The sequence below is a fragment of the Vespa velutina genome, chromosome 10, assembly GCF_912470025.1.
Source record: "Vespa velutina chromosome 10, iVesVel2.1, whole genome shotgun sequence".
In the NCBI taxonomy this organism is placed as follows: Eukaryota; Metazoa; Arthropoda; class Insecta; order Hymenoptera; family Vespidae; genus Vespa; species Vespa velutina.
The window spans coordinates 7,499,039-7,520,348 of record NC_062197.1 but is presented as its reverse complement, the minus strand read 5'-3'; the positions used below and the strand labels follow the sequence as shown (position 1 = coordinate 7,520,348).

Sequence of the window (21,310 nt, the reverse complement as noted above, 5' to 3'; positions counted from 1 at the left end):
GTATGCACATATACTACGAGTAGTATCAGTGTCTAATATATAAAGTAAATGAAGCAATACGTTATATCAACCTGACAACGTGACAGTTGTTTTTGATTCTTCTATGCTCTAATTGTTTTTCGCCTTATAATTAAATTTATTTTATAGAAAATAAAATTTGTGCAATATTAAATACTTTTTTCGAATCTGTTACAGGTGCTATTTTCACGGAGGATCAGAAGGACAGTCCCTCGGAATTAGCTTTTAAATACGCAATATATAAGATCAATAAGGATAAGACTCTTTTGCCAAATACAACGCTGGTCTACGATATTCAATATGTGCCTAAGGATGACTCTTTTCGGACGTCAAAAAAAGGTAAATATTAACAACATAAAAAATGAATAAATAAAAGAATAAAAAAATACAAACGTTAAAATACTCCATGACGTGGCAAACATCTATATGAATTTGTAATAATGTCAAACAAATCATCTGTATCATGCATTTATATATCAAATATTCACACAGAGTTAGTTTCATATCAGTTAATTAGCGGTTTAATGAAAACGGCACATGCAAATTGATTCGATTAATAAGAAATATAGAAATATAAAATATAATCCGAATATAAAATTCTTGAATTTAAAAGTATTTAAAAAGTAAAACTTAGAAAGGAAGTATATGATCGTTTATTTATTTTATACGTATAAGTTATATTATTTACAATCTGACATTACAATTTAAAAGGCTGTCTTATCTATTATAAATTTTTTGTATTTAATATAAATTTATTGATTTGTACAAAACGGAAATATCGAAAATATTTATCTTCAATCTGCAAGCTGACTCATCAACAAGAGGGAATAGTTTTTAAACGAAAATGCATCATAAGCATGGTCATCATTGTAAGTTAAAGATATTTATATGTATATATGTATATTAGATTCTCTCAAACAAGAAAAAGCTTTTCCTTATTTCTGAGATGGCACGTCCAATACGTAAATTCATGGTTGAATGGTAAGATGCTTTTTAAAGACTAAAGAAATCCAGGTCGATGTATTTCGATAAGACACGAATTAAGGATGCTCCAGTCGATTTGAAGTATATGCTTAACTAATATGTAAGTAATATTTCTTAAAAAATATATTGAAGTATATACTTGTCTTTTCTTTTTTTTCTATTTTCCTTTTTTATTTCTTTTTTTTCTTTTTTTTGATGCACGAGTATCTTGTATAACACATATAATTTATATTGACATAAATGGATACGTAGATAAATAGATCAATATAATTTTTCTTATCAAAATAAAAAATGTTGAAAAAAAGTAATCTCTCGATAAAAAAAAAAAAAAAAGAAAAGAAAAATATTAAAAAGGAAATGATCATTAGAACGAGAAAGTATTCTTCAAGATATATATTTCCTAGTGATTTGATTCATGTTATACTGGACATAAGCATCGACAATTTTAGGAGCATATTTCTGATTGGCTGAAATCCTCGAGTATCCCCTTTAAGACTGACTACTACCCTTTCCGAGGCAATTGCGTCAGGCTTTGGTCCGTTACATAATATCGTATTCAAGAAGAGATCCCGCAAATTTTTGAAAAAGTATTTTTTTGCTCCGAAATTAAAATGAAGTCTAATATTTTTACATGAACTTAGTTTTAATTGTATGCATTGAAACAAATTATAATTATATTTTTCGTAAATTTTCTTACTGCGTAATATTGATCTATAGCTCTCTCTCTCTCTCTCTCTCTCTCTCTCCCTCTCTCTCTCTCTTTCTTTCTTTCTTTCTTTCTTCCTTCTATTTATTCCTTTTTTATCTATCTCAGAAATTCTTCTACCTTATACAACACACATCTACTCAATAGAGAAACAGAGTGAATCTCCAGACACGGTATATTGCAACTAGTCCATTGTGCGAAAGCTCTTTCTAGAATCATACAAATCCTTTTCTATAGAAGGTCTTGCTAGAAAATTGTTATTTATACGAGGTGTATCTTCTTTATATTTCGAGTACTTACCATTGCGTCGTTCATTTATGAGAATCCAAGTAAAGTCCGCTAAAAAAGGAAGAAAAAAAGAGAGAGGAAGTAAGCGAGGAACGTTTGGAAAATTGAATTCACGTTAGAAAAATCGATTCAGTACGAATTTTCATGAATTTTCCAGAACGATCAACGGTTCTAAATGGACACCGTAAAATACGATACGTGTATAGATTTAAGAGAGAGAGAGAGAGAAAGAGAGAGAGAACTACGTTCAGAAAGCAATTATGGAAAAGTTATATCCGGTAATAGAAAAAGTATTAACTTTTATAGAGTTAAAGACGATACATTTTATTGAAATATAAATAAATAAAAATGCGATTGAAATTCCTTGGAATTTTTATGGGTTTCTCTTTCTGCTTTCTTTTTTTTTTATTACTTAAAAACGTCGATTTAAGTAGTAATCGAAACGTTTCGTCATTGATTACTTGCTACCTTCTTATATCGTAAAGATATGAAAAAAAGAACTCAATTACGGAATGAGCACGAGCGGGTTTTCCGAAAGAATGCGCTTAAACTCGATAGGCTATAGGCAGCAACCTATCGGTCGATGACTCGCTCGGAACCAAATACCGAAGGGTAGTCGATAGATTCGTCGCTGATTTGGAATGGCTTCCTCGATGTCATCGATTTCCATACTATAGATCGAAGAATGTAATATAAATCGTTGGGGGAGTAATCAGAACGTAAAAATAACACTGAGATGTGTCCACAGAAAATATTATTATTCTATAAAAGATTATTCGCAATAAAATATAATCAGAAATAATTGTCTTCGATACTTATAAAAATGAAACATTTTCGAATAGTCGTAATTACGACAATTCGATATTAAATGTATTTGAATTAATTTTCAAGAAAAAAGAAAAAAAAAAGCAGAACGTTAGATCATAAAGTAAGTGTCAGTTTTCAATGTTCAAGTTGTTTATTTTTTTGTTGAAATCATATATGTATTGAATATTTATATATATGTATTATGTATGTATGTATGGGATATGTCTGTATTATGTATGTATGTTAGGGAATAAGAAATAATAAATTTGAATAAGGAAAGAATGCGATCGTTAAAGAATTATGATAACGATTATGATGATAGTAATGTTAGTAAATTTAATTTGTCTTTTATCTTCGAATAATATTTTCGTCATATAATAAAAATACAAAATGTAACAATCGAAAGTTAGTTAGAGTCATATATATAATTCGAACTGTTCAATGCAAAAGCATCCAACACTCATTGTTGGATAACAACATCAATATGACATGTATGTGATGATCCGGTTGGAATACATACAACCATCGTTTCTACCCTTGCGATTCAAAACAAAGAAATTCCGGAACTACTCATGAATAATTCGTATGTTGTCCGCAAAACGGTGCGGAGTGTGCTTAAACGCGACAAGCGTATTTTCAAAATCGAGTTCGTTCGTCCTCTCCTATTTCCTCTATAGATCCTGTCTATATTGACGCCGATGTCAACGCCATTAGATAATAATAATACACGCCAGAAATAATTTTCAAGATAAAGAAAAAAAAAAAAAAATAATAAAAAAAAAAAAAGAAAAAATCGTAGAAAACGTATTCCTGCGTTTCGTAACTGAAACGATAATGGATAAGGAAACGGACCCTTCTAGAACGTATCAATTTCACTCTCCATTCTACTCGCTTTTCATCGACGATATGTACACGTAAGAGTCGTAAATCATGTCCGTCCATATCCCATCAGTTCAGTCCGGTTCAGTACGTAATACATCGCTATTGATGATCGTCAAAGTAGCCTACCTGCGTATACAGATTCGATCGAGTGCCAAACGGAGACAGACGATCGGAAAAGTTTTGCATAAAACTTTTCAATTGTCCGTAGAAACGAGAGTAATCCATCAATACTATAGATATTTCTAAATGATAGAAAGTATTTATTTGTTATACGTTATCATTTCATTTAAATGTAAGACAAAATTTGTAATTGTTATTCGTTAAAAAAATGAGAAAAGTCGTATCATTGAAAGTATGTTAATGATTGATTATTCGATACAATGTATTTTTTTTTACTTAGATGCTTATTTTTGTACTTAGATGCTTATGAATTGCATCGGATGAAGATACATCGTCTCGTATCTTACATAGAATTTTCGAAAGCACTAGATCAAGCAATATGAAATCGACCTGTCAGAAACAATTCTCCAATTTTCACAACCCTTTTTTCTTGATTTTCGACTTGGAGTCGCAAAATCGCATCGCTTTTTTTACCACCACGTTTATCTTTCCCCTTTTCTCATCATCTTAGCGAAGGAAGTCTGCCAAATTATAAAAAATAAAACGAACATATAAACGACGAAGTAAAATATATCAGCGAATTCGTATGATCAAAACGGCTTTAGATATTTATCTTACGTTTGAGTAGTTATATATACGAAATGAGAAAGAAAATTTGATTGTTTCAGCTTGTAAACAGCTATCGAGATCCGTTCAAGGTATTTTTGGACCTTCGGATCCTCTTTTAGGAGCCCACATACAAAGTATATGCGAAGCTTTAGACGTACCTCATCTTGAAGCAAGGGTCGACTTTGAGCCAACGTTCAAGGAATTTAGCATAAATCTTTACCCGGCTCAAGATCACCTCAACAAAGCCTTTAAGGATCTCATGTCCTTTCTGAATTGGACCAGAGTTGCCATCATTTACGAAGAGGATTATGGTGAGTGCAGTACCTTTTCAACGAGTTCTCCTTTACAGAAGGGTAAAGTTAATTAAAATTCATGTCCCTTCGTGGAGTAGTATACAACCGGCACTCTATTCATTTATCAAAACTACATAGGCAATTAATTTTTATCGTACGCAAAACGAAAAAACATTTTTAAAAATTTATTTCGACGATGTTGCAAGATCAAACGACCTTGTTAGGTTCCATTAGATCGTATATAGATTTTTTTCTGAAATATCTTTTGGATATGTCGACGTTTTCATGCAAACAGAATGTTGGAATCAGTTGGTGTAAGTGGTGGATGATAGTAGCTCGTAGTAACGCGAATAGAACCCGAAAAATGTTGAACTGTCATATCCACGCGGACGTAACTGCGTTTAAGCGCGACTCTGTAAACCTTGTAACGCGAAACCCAACATTTTTTCCTTTATATTCCGTTTTAATGGTGATCTTCAAATATGATTCAACTCGGTTTAGGAGACGAGTTCTGCTTAAAAAAAAAAAAAAAAAAAAAGAAAAAAGAAGCCATTAAGGTCAACATAAATCTCAACATGTTTTTTCAACTCTAAAAGAAAACGAAAGGAAGACAAATTTATTCGTACAAAAAGGCTTTTGCCTTCTTCATGTCTTTTCTTATCTTAACAACGACCTTAAAAAATGAATACTAAGATCTCTTTTTGGCCATGCTTAGAAATCTTAACATTTTTTACGCGCGATAAAACGGTTGGAAGAACCGAAATGAACGTTTCGAATATATATCAGTCGTGTATTTACACGCACGAATTTATTGGAATCGAATGTTCATTGGTTGTAACATCTATCGTTCTTGTCATAGAAATTATTATTCACTTCGTTTTGATAAGCTCGATACATTCGAACCATGAACAGCAAATCTTTATAATAATTTTAATATTTGTACACGAATTTCTTCTGCTTTAAACATAATGAAAAAATATATCTCGAATTAATTTTCAAAAGAATACGTATTTATCAAGACAGAAGAAAAATCTTATATTTGTTAATCGCATAAAATTTGTAGAATTCGATTCAATGAAATGATTAAAAATAAGTGCACTTTCGAGATAAGGATATATCTAACCTACATAAACTCTTGAAATAGTTCTCCTTCTTATATATTAATTACATCTATTACACTTTCCTTGAAAAAAATCTCTCGATATTAGTAATATCTAAGAGATTTTATTTCGTACGATGAAATAGACCAACGCACGTTCACCTCCATACTTATCTACAATATATATATCTGTCGGTTATATTCGGTGGTATTTCAACAGTGTAACATTTTCAAGGAGAATATTCCCATAAGCGCCCCTCCAAATATTCATCAGCGGAGTAACGTCCCGTTTTAGCGTTCGTTAAAACTTGAAGAGTAGAAAATAGTTTTCGTCTATCCACCGTATTTCGGATGCCACGAATTTCGAATGTTAAAATTTCGACTACCAAAAGTCGTGACCGATCAAATTTACGATGGATTATAACCGTTCTTTCTATTTTTTACTCATTAAAGTTACGACACTATGAAAGAGTAATATCCTAATAACGAGATGAGTATAAAGTAAATGGCATTAGCACGCAAAAATTAAATGACGAGAAGAACGAGGATTTTCATATTCTCTCGGACATTCAGGAACTTCTTATTAATCGCGAGATAAAAAATCGCGAATAAGTTTCTTCGTTCGAGTAGGTAAGTAAGTAAGTAAGTAAGTACCTACGACTTATAATAATGTTCGCGTATAAGTTCTAGCCTCTTCTTTCGAAGTTAACGAGCATTGATTTCTTCTAACAAGCAATTAAATTACATTCAAATTATTATCACCGATTAGAACGTTTTCATCCGAAATCTATTAATTTCTTTCAAAGGAATGAATTCTTTCGATAATCTTTCGAAATCACATTATACATATAAATTAACATCTATGAAAAATCTTATATTTTATATCTTTCTTGTAAACTGGGATAAAACAAATTGAATAATACTATGTATAATACAAATACATTAATATAGAATTACCAAAGTTCAGAACATTAGATAATTCATCAGATGAATTAAGATCGATCGAAATAATAAATAAATTAAATAGATTATTAAATGTTGTTACTGTAAATGGAAGTCAGAAGAAATGACAATAGAGAAGTGGATTCTTCCTAAATTCTTTTTGGTGGTCCTAACATACTATCCTCGGTATCACGTCATAAATTTTCTAACTATAAACTCTAACCATTCCCTCGTAATAGTGGGTTACTCCGTAAAGTAGACTTTCTTCCTACCCTTGAACGCTTACCTCCTTTTCTTTGCTTTCTCTCTCTCTCTCTCTCTCTCTCTCTCTCTCTCTCTCTCTCTCTCTCTCTCTCTCTCTCTCTCTCTCTCTCTCTCTCTCTCTCTCTCTCTCTCTCTCTCTCTCTCTCTCTCTCTCTCTCTCTCTCTCTCTCTCTCTCTCTCTCTCTCTCTCTCTCTCTCCCTGGATCTTTTCAAAACGCGCAAGCGCGTACCTATACAAGGAGTTGCATCCGCGGTGAACGAGACGTCGTAATTGGACGATGCATCTACAGAGACGAAGTTTGTTATTTTTCAATTTAACGTTTTTAACAAGAACAACGAGAAGAGCTTCAGCGAAAGTTTTCTCTCGCGTCTCTCTTTCTGCAATTTGTCTCTTTTACCCCTTTCCTCATCCTTCTTCTCTCTTATTTTATTTCTTTTATCTTTCCATCTCTTACCCCCATTATCTCTCTCTCTCTCTCTCTCTCTCTCTTCCTCTTTCTCTCTCTCTCTCTCTCTCTCTCTCTCTCTCTCTTTCTCTATCTATCTATCTATCTCTTTCTCTTACTTTCTTTTACGATGTCGCTCAAAATCAGTGATTTCAAAATAAAATGAAAATATACAAACGAGGAGTATTCCTGGTATTCTCTAAGGAATGTGCTATTTTTATTCGTTCCTTTTTCTTCTTCTTTTTCTTTTCTTCTTTTCTTTTGCTTTTCATTTATAGATGTAATAGTATATAGATATGTACTCTCGTTTAAAGATAAACGCGAGAAGTTGAACGCAGTACCAGTAGAATGAGATTAACGTTAGAAAGAAAATTGTGACAGTCGAAAGTACTAGATCGAATTAGATGAGGGATCGACGACCTACCCCCTCCCTCTCTCTCTCTATCTCTCTTTTTCTCTATCCACCTATCTATCTATCTATCTATCTATTTATCTATATTTCTATCTATCTCTCACTCTTTCTCTCTCTCTCTCTTGCCACCATCATCCCCACGAGTTTTTCGAACAAGGTAGAAGCTGTTATAAAGAGACTACAGATTGCCACTTCGTCGAGTTCTCTTCGTACGGTACCAAGGCCTTCATTGTTTTCCAACAAATTGAATTATCCTTCTTTCCTTCACCTTTTGTTCTTTCCCCCTGCGGATACCACGAACGACAGAAGCGCATTAAAGCGCATAACACGACTACGTTTTTAACTTTTCACGCTCGACGAAAGACTTCTCGCATCTCAAAATCATGTTCTTTGCCATTCTAGATACATACGTCTATATATATTGTGTATATATATATATGTCGTGTGTACCACACACAATCAAAAAGTGATAAAAAGATGGAAAGAACATTTTTATAGGATTTTTATTCTTTCTACGCGATATACATCGTAATACATCGAGTTTACAATTTATGATATGTTTTATAATACCGTGGTTTTTTCCTATTTATGATTTTACGATGAAAAATACTTTATAAGGTAGATTTATTAAATTATTTCTTTCGTAATAAGCGATATTAATTTATTCTAATCAATAATAAATAATCGATAGATTATTTATTTGTATTATCTCGACAAGCCTATGATTCTATTTCTTTTTGTCTGTAGGTTTATTTAAACTACAGGATCTTGTAAAATCACCACCATCAACGAGGACAGAAATGTATATACGTCAGGCAGGACCTGGATCTTATAGACAAGTTCTACAAGAGGTCAGACATAAGGAAATTTTCAAATTAATCGTTGATACGGATCCAGCGCACATGCAACAATTTTTTCGTGCCGTAAGTAATTTCTAGTTTTGTTTGAAATTGAAGTATTACGGTTTCATAGGTTTCATCTCTTACAATATATTTTGAACAATGCAAAACTATTTTTTTCGAAGTTTCCGCTATAACCATAAAAAGATGATATAACTCAAACTAGAAAAATAAACTTCGACCAAAAAACAAAAATTCGTTTTATATATGTATATATATATATATATATATATATATATATATATAATTTTATATATATATATACATATATAAAATGTATATATATATATATATATATATATATATATATATGTATAAAATTTATATATCGACCGAATAACTTTTTCATTTCTTGTATACTCTCAGAATCAACGTTCGACATGACTCTTTGTTTTTCTTGCGATATAGCGTGTCGATAGTAATAATTTCTCTCTGTCCGTTCGCGAAGAAAATTGCAAACGTTGGTAGAACGATATTTCGAGAGAAAAACATTTGAGACTTAGCTCGTCTGATCCATCGATCGATTCTTGAGAAAATCGAACTATTCTGAAGGAAATGTTCGTCGGAGCGTGTCCTTGGCACGTTCAGGAGCAAAGTTCAATCGATAAAACGGCCATAAAGGTTTAGATAAGATCGTACGCGAGAAAGAGAAAGAGATACGAGAAAGATGTGACTCCTGTTGAAAATGTATGGAACTATTGCCGAAAGCGTTTCTTTTCAAGAACCCGCAAATTTTATTTTTCTCTATGGAAATTCAATAGATAAAAGTTTCAATTGTAATTATTTTGATTAATAGAAATATATATATATATAACGTAATTAAAATTTATTCTACTCTTTTCGAAGTAATGAAAATATTAGAAAATAATTTAAAAGAGAAGAAAATATCTCTTACTCTGTACAATAAAAAAAAGAGACAAAAGAAAAAGAAAGAAGAAGAAAAACCGATAGAAATAAAACCGATCAAGAGCAACGAATAAAGAGAAACAGAGAAGCATGGAAATTACATGAAAATTATAATGATTATTGAGCTGTTTTGAATGCAATATTATCGGATCGGTTAAACGTATGAAATTTTTCAATCTGCTCGGATCATCATTTTGATAATCATTTTTTAAAGACAAACGGCCAAGAGAAACGTTATCAATACATAGATAAAGAACGATATCATGAGATTCGCATTTCATGGTTATCGGCCGATGTCTGTCTGTTCGTTCTCCAACGAGAATAAATGTATTTTATTTTAATCATATTGAGTTATCTCCTGAACGATTACAATCTATATAAAAAACAATATTATGTACATATATATTTATAATATAGTCGTTTAATAAATATAGAAAATTATTTTTAAATGTTTGATATACAGAAAATATTTAATGCAATACATCAAAAGGTCCTTTATATCAATTATATTTGTATTTGATACAAAAGATCAAAAAAGAAAGAGAGGAAGAGAGAGAGAAAGAGAGAGGGAGAGAGAGAAAGTGGAAGAGACAAATATCGTCCATTTTTGAGCGTTCATTCGGCATAGTGCCATTCGTTGTGCGAGTAACTAGATCGTGAAATTAAATCATGCGAATTGTCAGCGGTAACGAAACAGATGTCGAAAACAATTCATGCGAATTGGGCCAACTCCGCGACAACATATTCGTTGTTCTCGTGTTATACGTACGTAAAGAGGAACGAAAAGGTCCATAGGAGAGGCAAGGGGTTTCCCGCAATTTTCTACTCTTTCTCCAATCGGCAGGTTGCGTACGATAAAAAGTAAAAGATTTTGCATAATCCAACGAACCATCGACGCAACACGGATATGCACGCTTGAATAATTTTCTCTCTCGCTTGTTCTCGTTGAAGTTATTCGAATATTTTTGTACGGTCAAAAAAAATCTATTAGAGTGCTTTGAAAAATGTTGCCATTTATATTAATGCCATCCTCTCATTCCAATACTCTCGAATGTCTCACATTATTTTTTTTGTTATTTTTTATTTTATTTATTTATTATTCATTTTAATAAGAGTAATCTTTTAAATCCACTAAAACGAATAAAATTCGTTTGTCACATTCTTACATTCCTAAAGATAAAAGCTTTTGTCCGAAAGCTCAATTATTTGAATGCAATGTGGGTAGTACTATGTCGTTGATAGCTACCCGATCGCTTACAGAACTTGATCGTTTTATCCTCCATTTCTTTTTTCTTTTTCAGATATTGCAGTTACAAATGAACGACTACAGATATCACTATATGTTTACAACATTCGTAAGTACTTCATCGAATTATTTTCAAAGATCTTTTAAAACGATTAAAAAAAAAAAAAAATTCTACGAAATCATTCGAATTATTTCAAATAAATCGTAGGATCACTATTAAAATTAGTCGATTCATTTCTAACATCAGTAGAACACGTAGTTGAATGTTAGTATGCGAATTCGTATTAAAGCAAAACGGTACGCTTTGCTTCTCAGTCTGCAAATTTACTTACGTTAATCGGGAGAAATTTACGAGGAGTATAGATCGTATCTACTACGTGTTTCTCAGTGTATATAACTCATCTAACTATATACTCACACAAAATTTGATTCAAAGACGAGCTACTGCCAACGAAACTTATTACCTTGATATTATCGAAATTTTTAGAGTTAAAAATTACACTATGATGAACGAAATAGTGTTTACTTAACACGTATTATTTTCAATTCCTTTCAAATATAAAATTTATTTAATTATTTATTAACATTGATTTTTGATTGCATCAACGACACTGAACTTCAAATCAAATTAATAACGAAAATTCTCTGTTAAATGGAATTTATAGATACGATATTCAATCGTTTAAATGTAACCGAATGAATACGGAGCGACACGAATAATGAAGTGCAAAACACGTGGAAAACAGACTCATCGTCAATGAAAATTAATGAAATTCATGTGGTCGAGTTACATAGGAGTAACTGAGTGATAGAATGATCGATATATATATATATAAAATTTACTTATCAGAGCTCATCGATTATCGATAGGAATCTATTCCCGATCGTGATCTCGCAGAAGCAGTTGGCAATATCGGATAGAACGTTACGAATGTATTTCTTTAGTAAATAGGAAAACTCGTTATTCAACCGAAAGAGAGAGAGAGAGAGAGAGAGAGAGAGAGAGAGAGAGAGGGCGAATTTCTTTAATAAAAAACCAGTTTATAGAATAAAATCATTATTATTTAAATCTGTAAATCTCTTAGATATTACGAAACTCGTTTCGTTTTACTTATATAAATAACGAGATTTAAGAAAAGAGTCGGTTTTAGAATCCACCTTGGATAAACTGTCTTCCATTTTTCCAAGTCCGTCGGACGAAGATCGAATGGTTTCTCTCTTGACTGCCTTGGAATAAATCAAAAGAAAAACGAGTTACTGCAGAAGACAGCGTACGCGTGCTTCGTACAGAATCGCACAGGGTCGCGCCGTTAGAATCGTTATCGCTATTCGAAAGAAAGGACCAGTGAGATAAAGGAATGACGGACGGATGGAAAGGAAAAACGGAATCAAAGAAAAGGGAGAGGCTCCTTTCGAAACGAATTCCTCGCCAGAATCGTTGGCGTTCTTCTGAAGAACTGCATTATTTACTTTAACGATCTCCCGTCGCGCGAGTGATGCGTCGCGACGCGTCTGGGTTGCGTCGCCGTGTAATTATAAATCACCTGACGCTTTTTCTATCTCTCTCTCTCTCTTTCTCTCTCTCTCTCTCTCTCTCTCTTTTTCCATTTCTCTCTCTCTCTCTCTCTCTCTCTTTCTCTCTTTCCATTTCTATCTCTCTTTCTCTTCCTCTCTATTTCCATTTCTATCTCTCTCTAGCTCTTTCTCATTTTTTTTCCTCGCCACGAAAACTAAAGAAGAGTGGACAGTCGACCAGTGGAAATCGTTGAACCATACAACTGGTGATTACGGTGTCATTCACCGAACCACGTTTTCCCTTTTTTTTTCTTTTTCAGTCCGTTTTTTCTCGTTTCGAACGTCCAACCGATTGGACACATCGCCGCTCGACTTCCGATCGTCAGCGGAATAGTCATGGCACCTTAAAAATAGAATTTAAATCGAAATTCGAAAAACACTTGACGCGTGATAATAGATACGATAGAATTAAGGAAAGTTAAAGAAAATGGATAAAAAGTTATTTATATCTTTCGTTTAATTTTTAATACCATCAATTTGTATTCGATTTCATTAAGATCCGATGAAAAGAATTTGATAATAATAATTTTTCTATAATGATGAATACTACTTCAAACTTCGCAATTCGAATTATGGAGATTTGACTTTATATATTTTCAAAACTATTCATTTCTCTTGATATAATTAGTTACAATCTTTCATTCGTGATTCACTCGTTCGTCTACAGGATATCGAAACGTTCGATTTGGAGGATTTCAAGTACAACAGTGTCAACATGACGGCGTTCCGCTTGGTCGATCTCGAGGAAGCCAAGGTCGCCGAGACTCTTCGACAGATGGAACGCTTCCAGCCGATTGGCCATGCGATTTTAAATAAAACCGGTGTGATCCAGGTTGGTAGAAATTTCAAACTAAGAAAAAAACCTGCCAACATTCCTTTGGTCATAATTCGTATCGAGCGTGGGTAAAGCGAATGATTTGTCGGGAACTATCAAATTTTTTTCTCTGATAATCGTTATTCTTTGTTCTTTTTTCTTTTAATAAGATTAAAAATTAATTACGTTTAGATCGTGAGAATTCATGACGCTCAATCGCCTCTAATGAAAAAGTTTAATCGAACATTTAAGGATACTCATCAGTATTTCCCTTATGCTTCGTACAAAGAAACTCTAAACGTTTTTAACGCGATCTCATCTAAGTTGCGGCGAGTGTAAAATGATGGGTTATATTTTGATAGTATTACAACTTTGTGTATTATTCTTTTTTGCTAATAGGAAATGTTATCCCATAAAAGTTAAACGGTTAAGTGATGAACTTCGTATCTTTAGATCTTCTTTTTAAAACGTCAAAAAGTATCAATTTCTTTTTTCTAAAGAAAAGTATTAAAAAATATTTGAAAGAGAAACATTCGAATAAGCATCAATTTCATATCTTTCGAGTTAAATGATCAATATTTGAAGTTAAATCAGTTAAATTAGTTTCGTCGCACAAACGATTTAAATATGTTTCAGGCAGAACCAGCTTTAGTGTATGACAGCGTACAAGTTTTCGCCCACGGATTGGCAGCATTGGATCGAAGCCATGACCTAAGACCTGCCAATTTGTCCTGTGAAAAAGAAGAACCCTGGGACGACGGTCTTTCACTTTACAACTACATCAATTCCGTACGTACGTTGCGTATCGATTCTTTTCGCGATCATCTGAGAATTCACAAATGCGTTAATCTAATCAACATTTTCCTTAACTTCCTGGTCCATCGACGCGTGGAAATAACTGTTGTTATGCAACCTAGAGATGAACAACCTTAGTGCACTTCTGAGTTTCTGAGTTTCTCCTTAGATACTTGAGATGAATATTCGCTGGATCGAGACCAATGCAGAATAATAAGAACCGTAACTTGACTAACGCTCGTTCCTTCGAATATTCTACATTAAGAATACATTCAAAGTTCTTCTGTCTAACAAAACTTAGTATATTAGATCGAAAATTATTAAGTTCTTTTATTTAAATAAACTTTTTATTCCCTCTCACGAAATAATTCCATCCACACAAATCATAACCAGAGCTTAGTAGAAACTTGCCCAGTTGGCAGAAACTTTACACCAAATATATCCCAAAAGTTCAGCTAAATGATGACGTCGGCTATTTTTACAATTTTTATGAGATCCCTTAAATCTATATATCTTCGTACAAAATCTCAAATACAGCCGGTACTCTTATATTACGAATTGGTACTGCCCTTATTTTGAAAGAAAAATCGTAACTCGTTAAAAGGAAAGTCTTGGACTGACAAGGAGAAAAAAAGGAAAAAAAGAAAAAAAAAAGGAAAAAGAAAGAAGACGCGAGAAATTGAAACGATCCGAAGGAAAAAAGGTAACGAGCCACAAGGGAGAATGAATGTTCGTGGACGAGAAAAGATTACTTCGGGATATTCAACGGGAAAAGTCTCCGGTATTCGAAATATTCTGCATCTAACAGGGTGACCAATTTTCCTTGTTATCGATTATCGAAGGGATTTAATTGGGTCAAATGTTTCCTCTCGTCATTTCTTTATTAGAACTACGGCCAAGATAGGCACCGTTATAACAAACTCTCACGAGAAGTCATCCGAATCCTAACAGACTCGAAGACCAACTCGGAGAGATTCAGGAAGATCTCTCGAAAGTTTGTAGACTGGATTATGTCTGGCGCCTAGACGATTCTCTTTCTCTCCCTTTACCTTTCCCTCGCCCTCTACCTCATTCTCTCTCTCTCTCTCTCTCTCTCTCTCTCTCTCTTTCTCTTTATCTATTTATATCTCTATCCATGCCTAAATAAGGAGCCAACCAAATTCCTAATCTAATTTAGACAGATAGTCTGCTACTGGATGTGTCAATTATACTTACATATATAATCGACCAATTGACAGAAATTACAAAACTCCTTTATCAAGGGAGAAAACGACGTTCCTTATTGATCGCTTTTCTTAAAGATAAATGTGATGATATCTCTTCTTAACTATATATCACTTCTTAACAGATATCTAACACGCATTGTGATATCAAATAAATAAGAAATTATTATCCGGAGGGATTGAATTGAAAATTCATATTAAACAAAGGGAAGAAAGTAAAAAATATACACAGATTTCTTTTTCAAGAGTTTTTAATACCGTATGTCACATGAATTGTTTTACAATTATGATCAATGAAACGTTCAAGATGTAATTTCTTTCAAAACAATGCATTTTCCAAATACCTTTTAATGAGCATTTTTGTATTCGCTTTTTTAGAACTTTGAAACGCGAAACAAAGAGGTATATCAAACACCAGGACGACGAATGTTTCCATTTCGAACGCGTTAACGAGTCGCTAAATGTAAATTTTCCGTATTTTCAATGGGAGCGACCGCGTCCTCGCAGACCTTTGAATACGTACATATTAAATAGTCGTGGTTATAACTGTGAAACGTTTCCAATCATCTATCTTTTTATTTTTTATATCTTCTACTTCTCTAATTTTTTCTGTTTCTTTTTTCTTCCTCTTTTTTATCTTTTTTTTTTTCAAACTCGCTTCAATGTATACGGACTTTACCAGTCGTGCTTTGTAACATTAATTAAACATTAATAATGCTGATCTACATTGAGATTTATATTTCGTTTCAAATTTTTTTAAACGCCAACGATTTCTATAACTTTTCCAATTTCATTTATTACGAAGTTTTAATCGCAAATGTTAAGCAACGAAAGCGTTAAAGAAAAGAAAAGGAAAAGAGAAACGTTGCACGAAGAATCAACTTTTACTGTTCCTATAGAATTTCTTGAATAGAAGTTAAAGATAAAAGACAGGGGAAAAGCGGAGAAATAGTTATTATGTGTAAGTTAGCACGATGTAATCCATCGGGTTAGTTCAATTTCAAGCTGTAATGTGAGGTTAATATACGTTCTCTTGGCGTGTCCGTGCGTGACATACGAAACATCTCCGTGTTCATAGAAGCGCGCGTGCGAGCTTCCTACGTGTCTATCCTCCTACGTAGGCGCTTATAGCATTGTATTTCGTGTTTATGTATATAAGTGTGTGTGTGTGAGTGAGAGAGAGAGAGAGAGAGAGATGGGATACGAGACGCAATGAAATAGGAATACAAGCTAACATAGGTTCTCCTCATACATTCGAATTATTTGCTAAATACGCTGTTTAATTATTCATGTGTCATCGGTATATCTCTGTTAACTTACATCCTTGAGTATATTCGATTTAACGTTCCCTATTTAGAAAAATTCTATTGTTTTCTACCGTTCTTTATCTTCCGACGATGGAAATAATAAAACAAGAATTAAAGCCGCTTTTATCTCGATAAATACAAAACCAAAGAGATATTGACGAAACGAAATAAAAAGAATTTCGTAAAAGTTCGTTAAATTTGCTTTATTCGAGCGTGCGGTTTTTGATAACGGGATTATAAAGGGGCAAAAAAAAAGAAAAAGAAAAGAAAAAAATAAGAGAAAAAGAAGAAATAAAGAAAAAACAGAAGTGGGGGAAAGAATGAAAAAAAGAAAGGGGCTGCCTTTTCCCTCGACAATCAACTATCTGGAGCGTGCGCACTCTAGTAGAAAGTTCTGAAGGAGCGAGATGGAAATTGAGTTGTCCGATCCTGACGTTCGCAGACCAGGAAGCGCATCAAAGCGCGTCCTGAATCGGCCGAGCACAGCGTGTCGGATGCACGTCGTGAAAACTTACAAGACGGAACGATCGGTGCTTCCTGCGAATTATTCCGTCGACTCATTCCTCTCTTCCCCCTCCCTCTCTCTTTTTCTCTCTCTCTCTCTCTCTCTTTCTCTCTTATCCATTCTTTTCTGTTCCCTCCTCCTCTCTCGCATCCATTTCCACCCTTACCCCTGTTCCTGTCCCTACCACCCTCCCACCTTCTTTTACAGCTTTATAAGTTTTTCTTCATCGCTGTGGAACGAAGAAAATTGGCCACGTGCTCGAATAAGTTCGGCAAAGTCGAGCGAATAATCGCGAAGCTTGGAGAAAAATGGTAAAAAAATCACGAGAAGGACTTTTCTATATTCCTCTGGTAGGACGAGAGAACGAAAAACGCAAAGAAGTAACGCCACCTTCGCTTACTCTTCGCCGATTCTCTCTGTCCAATTTCGCGGAAAATCGATTCCTCATTGCCATTCCAACTCTTTGAAAGATCTTGATATTCTTTACTCTTATATCACTACTTTCGTATGTCCCTTTAGGTTTCATTTATTCCACTATGACGTTCTCAAATGAATTATTTCGAATACCGAGAAAAGACGATCGAATTTACAAATCTCATCGAAAGGAAGAAAAAAGAAAAAAGGAAAAGGAGAAGAAAAAAAAGTTACTCTCCAACGAAACTCCGTCGATCATAATTCAAATGCATAGAAAAAAAAGTGAGGACAAGGAGAAAAGATTTTAATAAAAAAAAAAAAAAAAAAAAACAAACGCGCGATAAAAAGTTTATGATTGTTATTTAAAAATTCTATCGAAAGTTAGAGCTTTATCAACGTTTATTTCGTTGTTTATTTCTAAAACGAATTAATCGAAATATTTTTCTCTCTTTTACAATTTAGCAAGCAGCTTAACGAAGTTATCTTTAAATTTCCATGAATATAAGAACTTATTACAAACGCTCTGACATATTTTTTTAAGCAATGTTTCGCCATCAAGCTTTTCAGTACGGTTTACGTTCGATATACGCACAGAGTCTGAAGTAATTTACATTTTAAACGAAAGTATGCTTATCGTGCCACAACATTCTAAAAAAACTTTTTAAGTATTTCCTGAAATTAAAATTGTACGTAAAATTGAACATTACATCTTCTTTTTCTTCGCTCAATGCGTCGAATTACTAAAAGACAATCGATGGCAGTAAAGATAGCTCATGTACAAATGACTTCTCATTGGCAAAGTTTTAAAACGGATAAAGATATCAAGTGACGGATATTACATATATATAAGAGGGGGAGAAAGAGAAAGACAGAGAGAGGAAGATAGGATTCGACCAGATATGGATGGTAGAGAGTTGGTGCGAGATAGCATCCATAAATTAGACGTATCGCGGCCAGACTTTCGCGCTCATAGGCCGCAGGTGCTAATTAACACGAAAAAATTTCTACAATTGTACGATAGCTTATAAAGTTAAATTGTTGAAAAATGTAACGTTTTGCGAACGATACTCGAAAGCGATTTAATACCGTATGTGGATTTAAAAATATATATATGTAATTTGAAATAGCTTGTAAAACAAAACAAAAAAAAAAAAAGAAAGAAAGAAAAGAAGAAAACGAACTCGTCATCTGCGAAGATAATGATATAATAAATTTGTTCGAACGTAATCGAACTCCAGAACTTTCTGATGCAGGCAGGCTTACATGGGTTAACCGGACGCATAGAATTCAACGAAGGTAAAAGAAATAATTTCAAATTGGATCTACTCAAGTTGAAGAAAGAAGATCTTGTGAAGGTAGGCGAATGGAAGCCTGGAAGCGGCGTTAATATCACGGATGTGGGTGCCTTTTATGAAACGACGGCGACGAATATCACGCTAGTCGTAATGACAAGAGAGGTAAATCATAGTACAATCGAATTAGCCATTTTTCTTAGTAGAAGTGGAACAAAAAGAGATGGAACCGGAACATTAATCAAATATCAAATATTAGTACGAAATGGAATAATATTTCCTGAAATTCACAACGATATTATAATCTAACAATTATAGAATTTCACAGTCATTTCAATGTTCAAATTCACTAAATACCTATATCTTATTCGTCATTTCATTGTTCATTACTTAATTTACAAAATCGCAGATCTTTTATAACATATTTATCTAACGCATGTATATTTTTCTAAAAGAACTTATGATATATATTTTATGTTTTATTATACTCGCGATAGGAATGTTTAATCCATGTTAAAAGCTTCATAAATGAATTGCATCCATTAATCAAGATAAACACGACGTACAGATAAATCGGAGATTTACAGAATGAATAATGTAAAAGTCATACATTCAAACTACGCTTAAAGACAACGAACAGTTAAAACTGTTTGATATTTTGGTATATCGTAATTTCTTTTCTCGCTATACAGTCTTTTGTATTTTTTTAATCCACACCTATAGTATGTTTAAAAGAAAAATTTTTATATTACAATTGCAAAATGCAAAAAATGTAATTATATTTAAAATGCAATTATTTTTAACAATATATTATTGGTTATTCACAGGAGAGACCATACGTAATGGTAAAGGAAGATAAAAATTTAACCGGAAACGCAAGATTCGAAGGATTTTGTATCGATTTACTTAAATGGATTGCCGGACAAGTTGGTTTCCAATATGTTATTCGTTTGGTACCCGACCATATGTATGGAGTTTATAATCCTGATACTAAAGAATGGAATGGCATCGTACGCGAGCTCATGGAAAAGGTAAACCACAACGAATTTTATTTAACATTAAAAACATTATTATAAGTTACTTATTAACATTATATCCAATAAACTTTATTATACACAATAATGTTAATAATATATATATATATGCATATATCTCTATCATACAATAATATATAATAATATAATAAAAGAGATATATGGGAAAAAGATAATAAAATCATGTATAAAAAGTAACAAAAAAAATTAAAAAAGAAAAAAAGACAGAAGAAGTAATATCAAAAATCGGTAAAGTCATGTTCATGAAGAAGTAGAGGTTAATTTTATATGTAAAGCAGTCTCGGGTACCGACGCAATAAATCTGTCTCTCGGAAAGAAAATTCATTATGCATACTGCTACACAACGATCATCTAATTTAATGTGTCTCCCTGAAAAAAAAAACGACTATATCCAATATTCCAATTCGTAGATCGGTTCACAGATGTTACATACGCCATTTGAATTGTAAAAATACGGACTTACTGAAATTAAAATCCGATACGTATTTGTCCACGTAGATTTTATTTTTAAAAATTCCACAACTTTTTTCAGACGTTATGTTTAAAAAGTCTTGAATATTTTACAAGAAACTTCCCGACATATCGAATTATTATTTATTTTTCTATGTATTTGTAATATTAACGAAAGGTTTCTCGATAAAGAAGATAGAAGGTAGTACAATATTTCACTATTTTGGTGCCACGTTTAGGTCAACGTCTCTATAAGAAGCATTAAAAAGGAAACGTGGACAAAAAGCATTCCTTCGAGAGACTTCAAATGAGCATATTTCAAATGCAGAGAAGAAAATTGCTGCACTTCGCCATCACATTCCAATGTTACAAAGGCGTAAAAAGGGAGATACTTTAAAGGCACAAAGCAACTTAGAAAGCCTCGTTTATTGCGTTTTAAGGATTTTATTATCGCGAATTAAAGTGTTTGCGATAATTATCAAGAGATTCAAACGTTAAATTACACGGACGTCGTTTTAAAATTTCTTTTAGCAGCTTCTTATTTAATTCTCCCCAATGAGAAATAATAAATTTAAGTCTTGGAAATTAATTAAGAGATTCATGCAATTATTACATAGATTATATAAATTGCAACGATTTTATGAAAATCTGTGAAGAAAGAATTTTCATATATTTCTTTTCGAGAAATGGAACGATTTGACGGGTCAACAAAACTCACTCTGTTGACGAGTGACATTGAAAATTACTATGGAAATAAATTCACCTTCAAATCCTAAAAAATTCGCGTCTTTCACAATAACAGTAGTGCCGACGTAGCTACTTTCCCAACCCCAAAGATCAGCATTTTATAAAAGATGTAGAAGTATCTGACCTTTCTAAAAAAGAACGGCACATTAACCTAGAAAACACCTTCACTGTGAGTGGCAGGACAAAGAGGGTCGTTCTTTTATAAGTCATAT

The 21,310-nt window shown here is 32.9% G+C and overlaps 1 protein-coding gene across 19 annotated transcripts in view; it reads left to right on the top strand.

Annotated features, from left to right (window-relative positions):
* LOC124952009 (glutamate receptor ionotropic, kainate 2) overlaps nucleotides 1–21,310 on the top strand; it is an 82,817-nt gene that overhangs the window by 44,799 nt on the left and 16,708 nt on the right. For 10 of the 19 annotated variants that reach the window (XM_047501254.1, XM_047501256.1, XM_047501255.1 and 7 more), the window contains 8 exons: nucleotides 196–357; nucleotides 4,474–4,725; nucleotides 8,618–8,793; nucleotides 10,977–11,030; nucleotides 13,164–13,328; nucleotides 13,947–14,103; nucleotides 18,812–19,011; nucleotides 19,674–19,877. In XM_047501254.1, the coding sequence (XP_047357210.1) occupies nucleotides 196–357; nucleotides 4,474–4,725; nucleotides 8,618–8,793; nucleotides 10,977–11,030; nucleotides 13,164–13,328; nucleotides 13,947–14,103; nucleotides 18,812–19,011; nucleotides 19,674–19,877 (1,370 nt within the window). Of the gene's footprint in view, nucleotides 1–195; nucleotides 358–4,473; nucleotides 4,726–8,617; nucleotides 8,794–10,976; nucleotides 11,031–13,163; nucleotides 13,329–13,946; nucleotides 14,104–18,807; nucleotides 19,012–19,673; nucleotides 19,878–21,310 lie in introns of all 19 variants that reach the window. The other 9 variants (XR_007101800.1, XR_007101796.1, XR_007101795.1 and 6 more) reach the window with 2 other exon arrangements.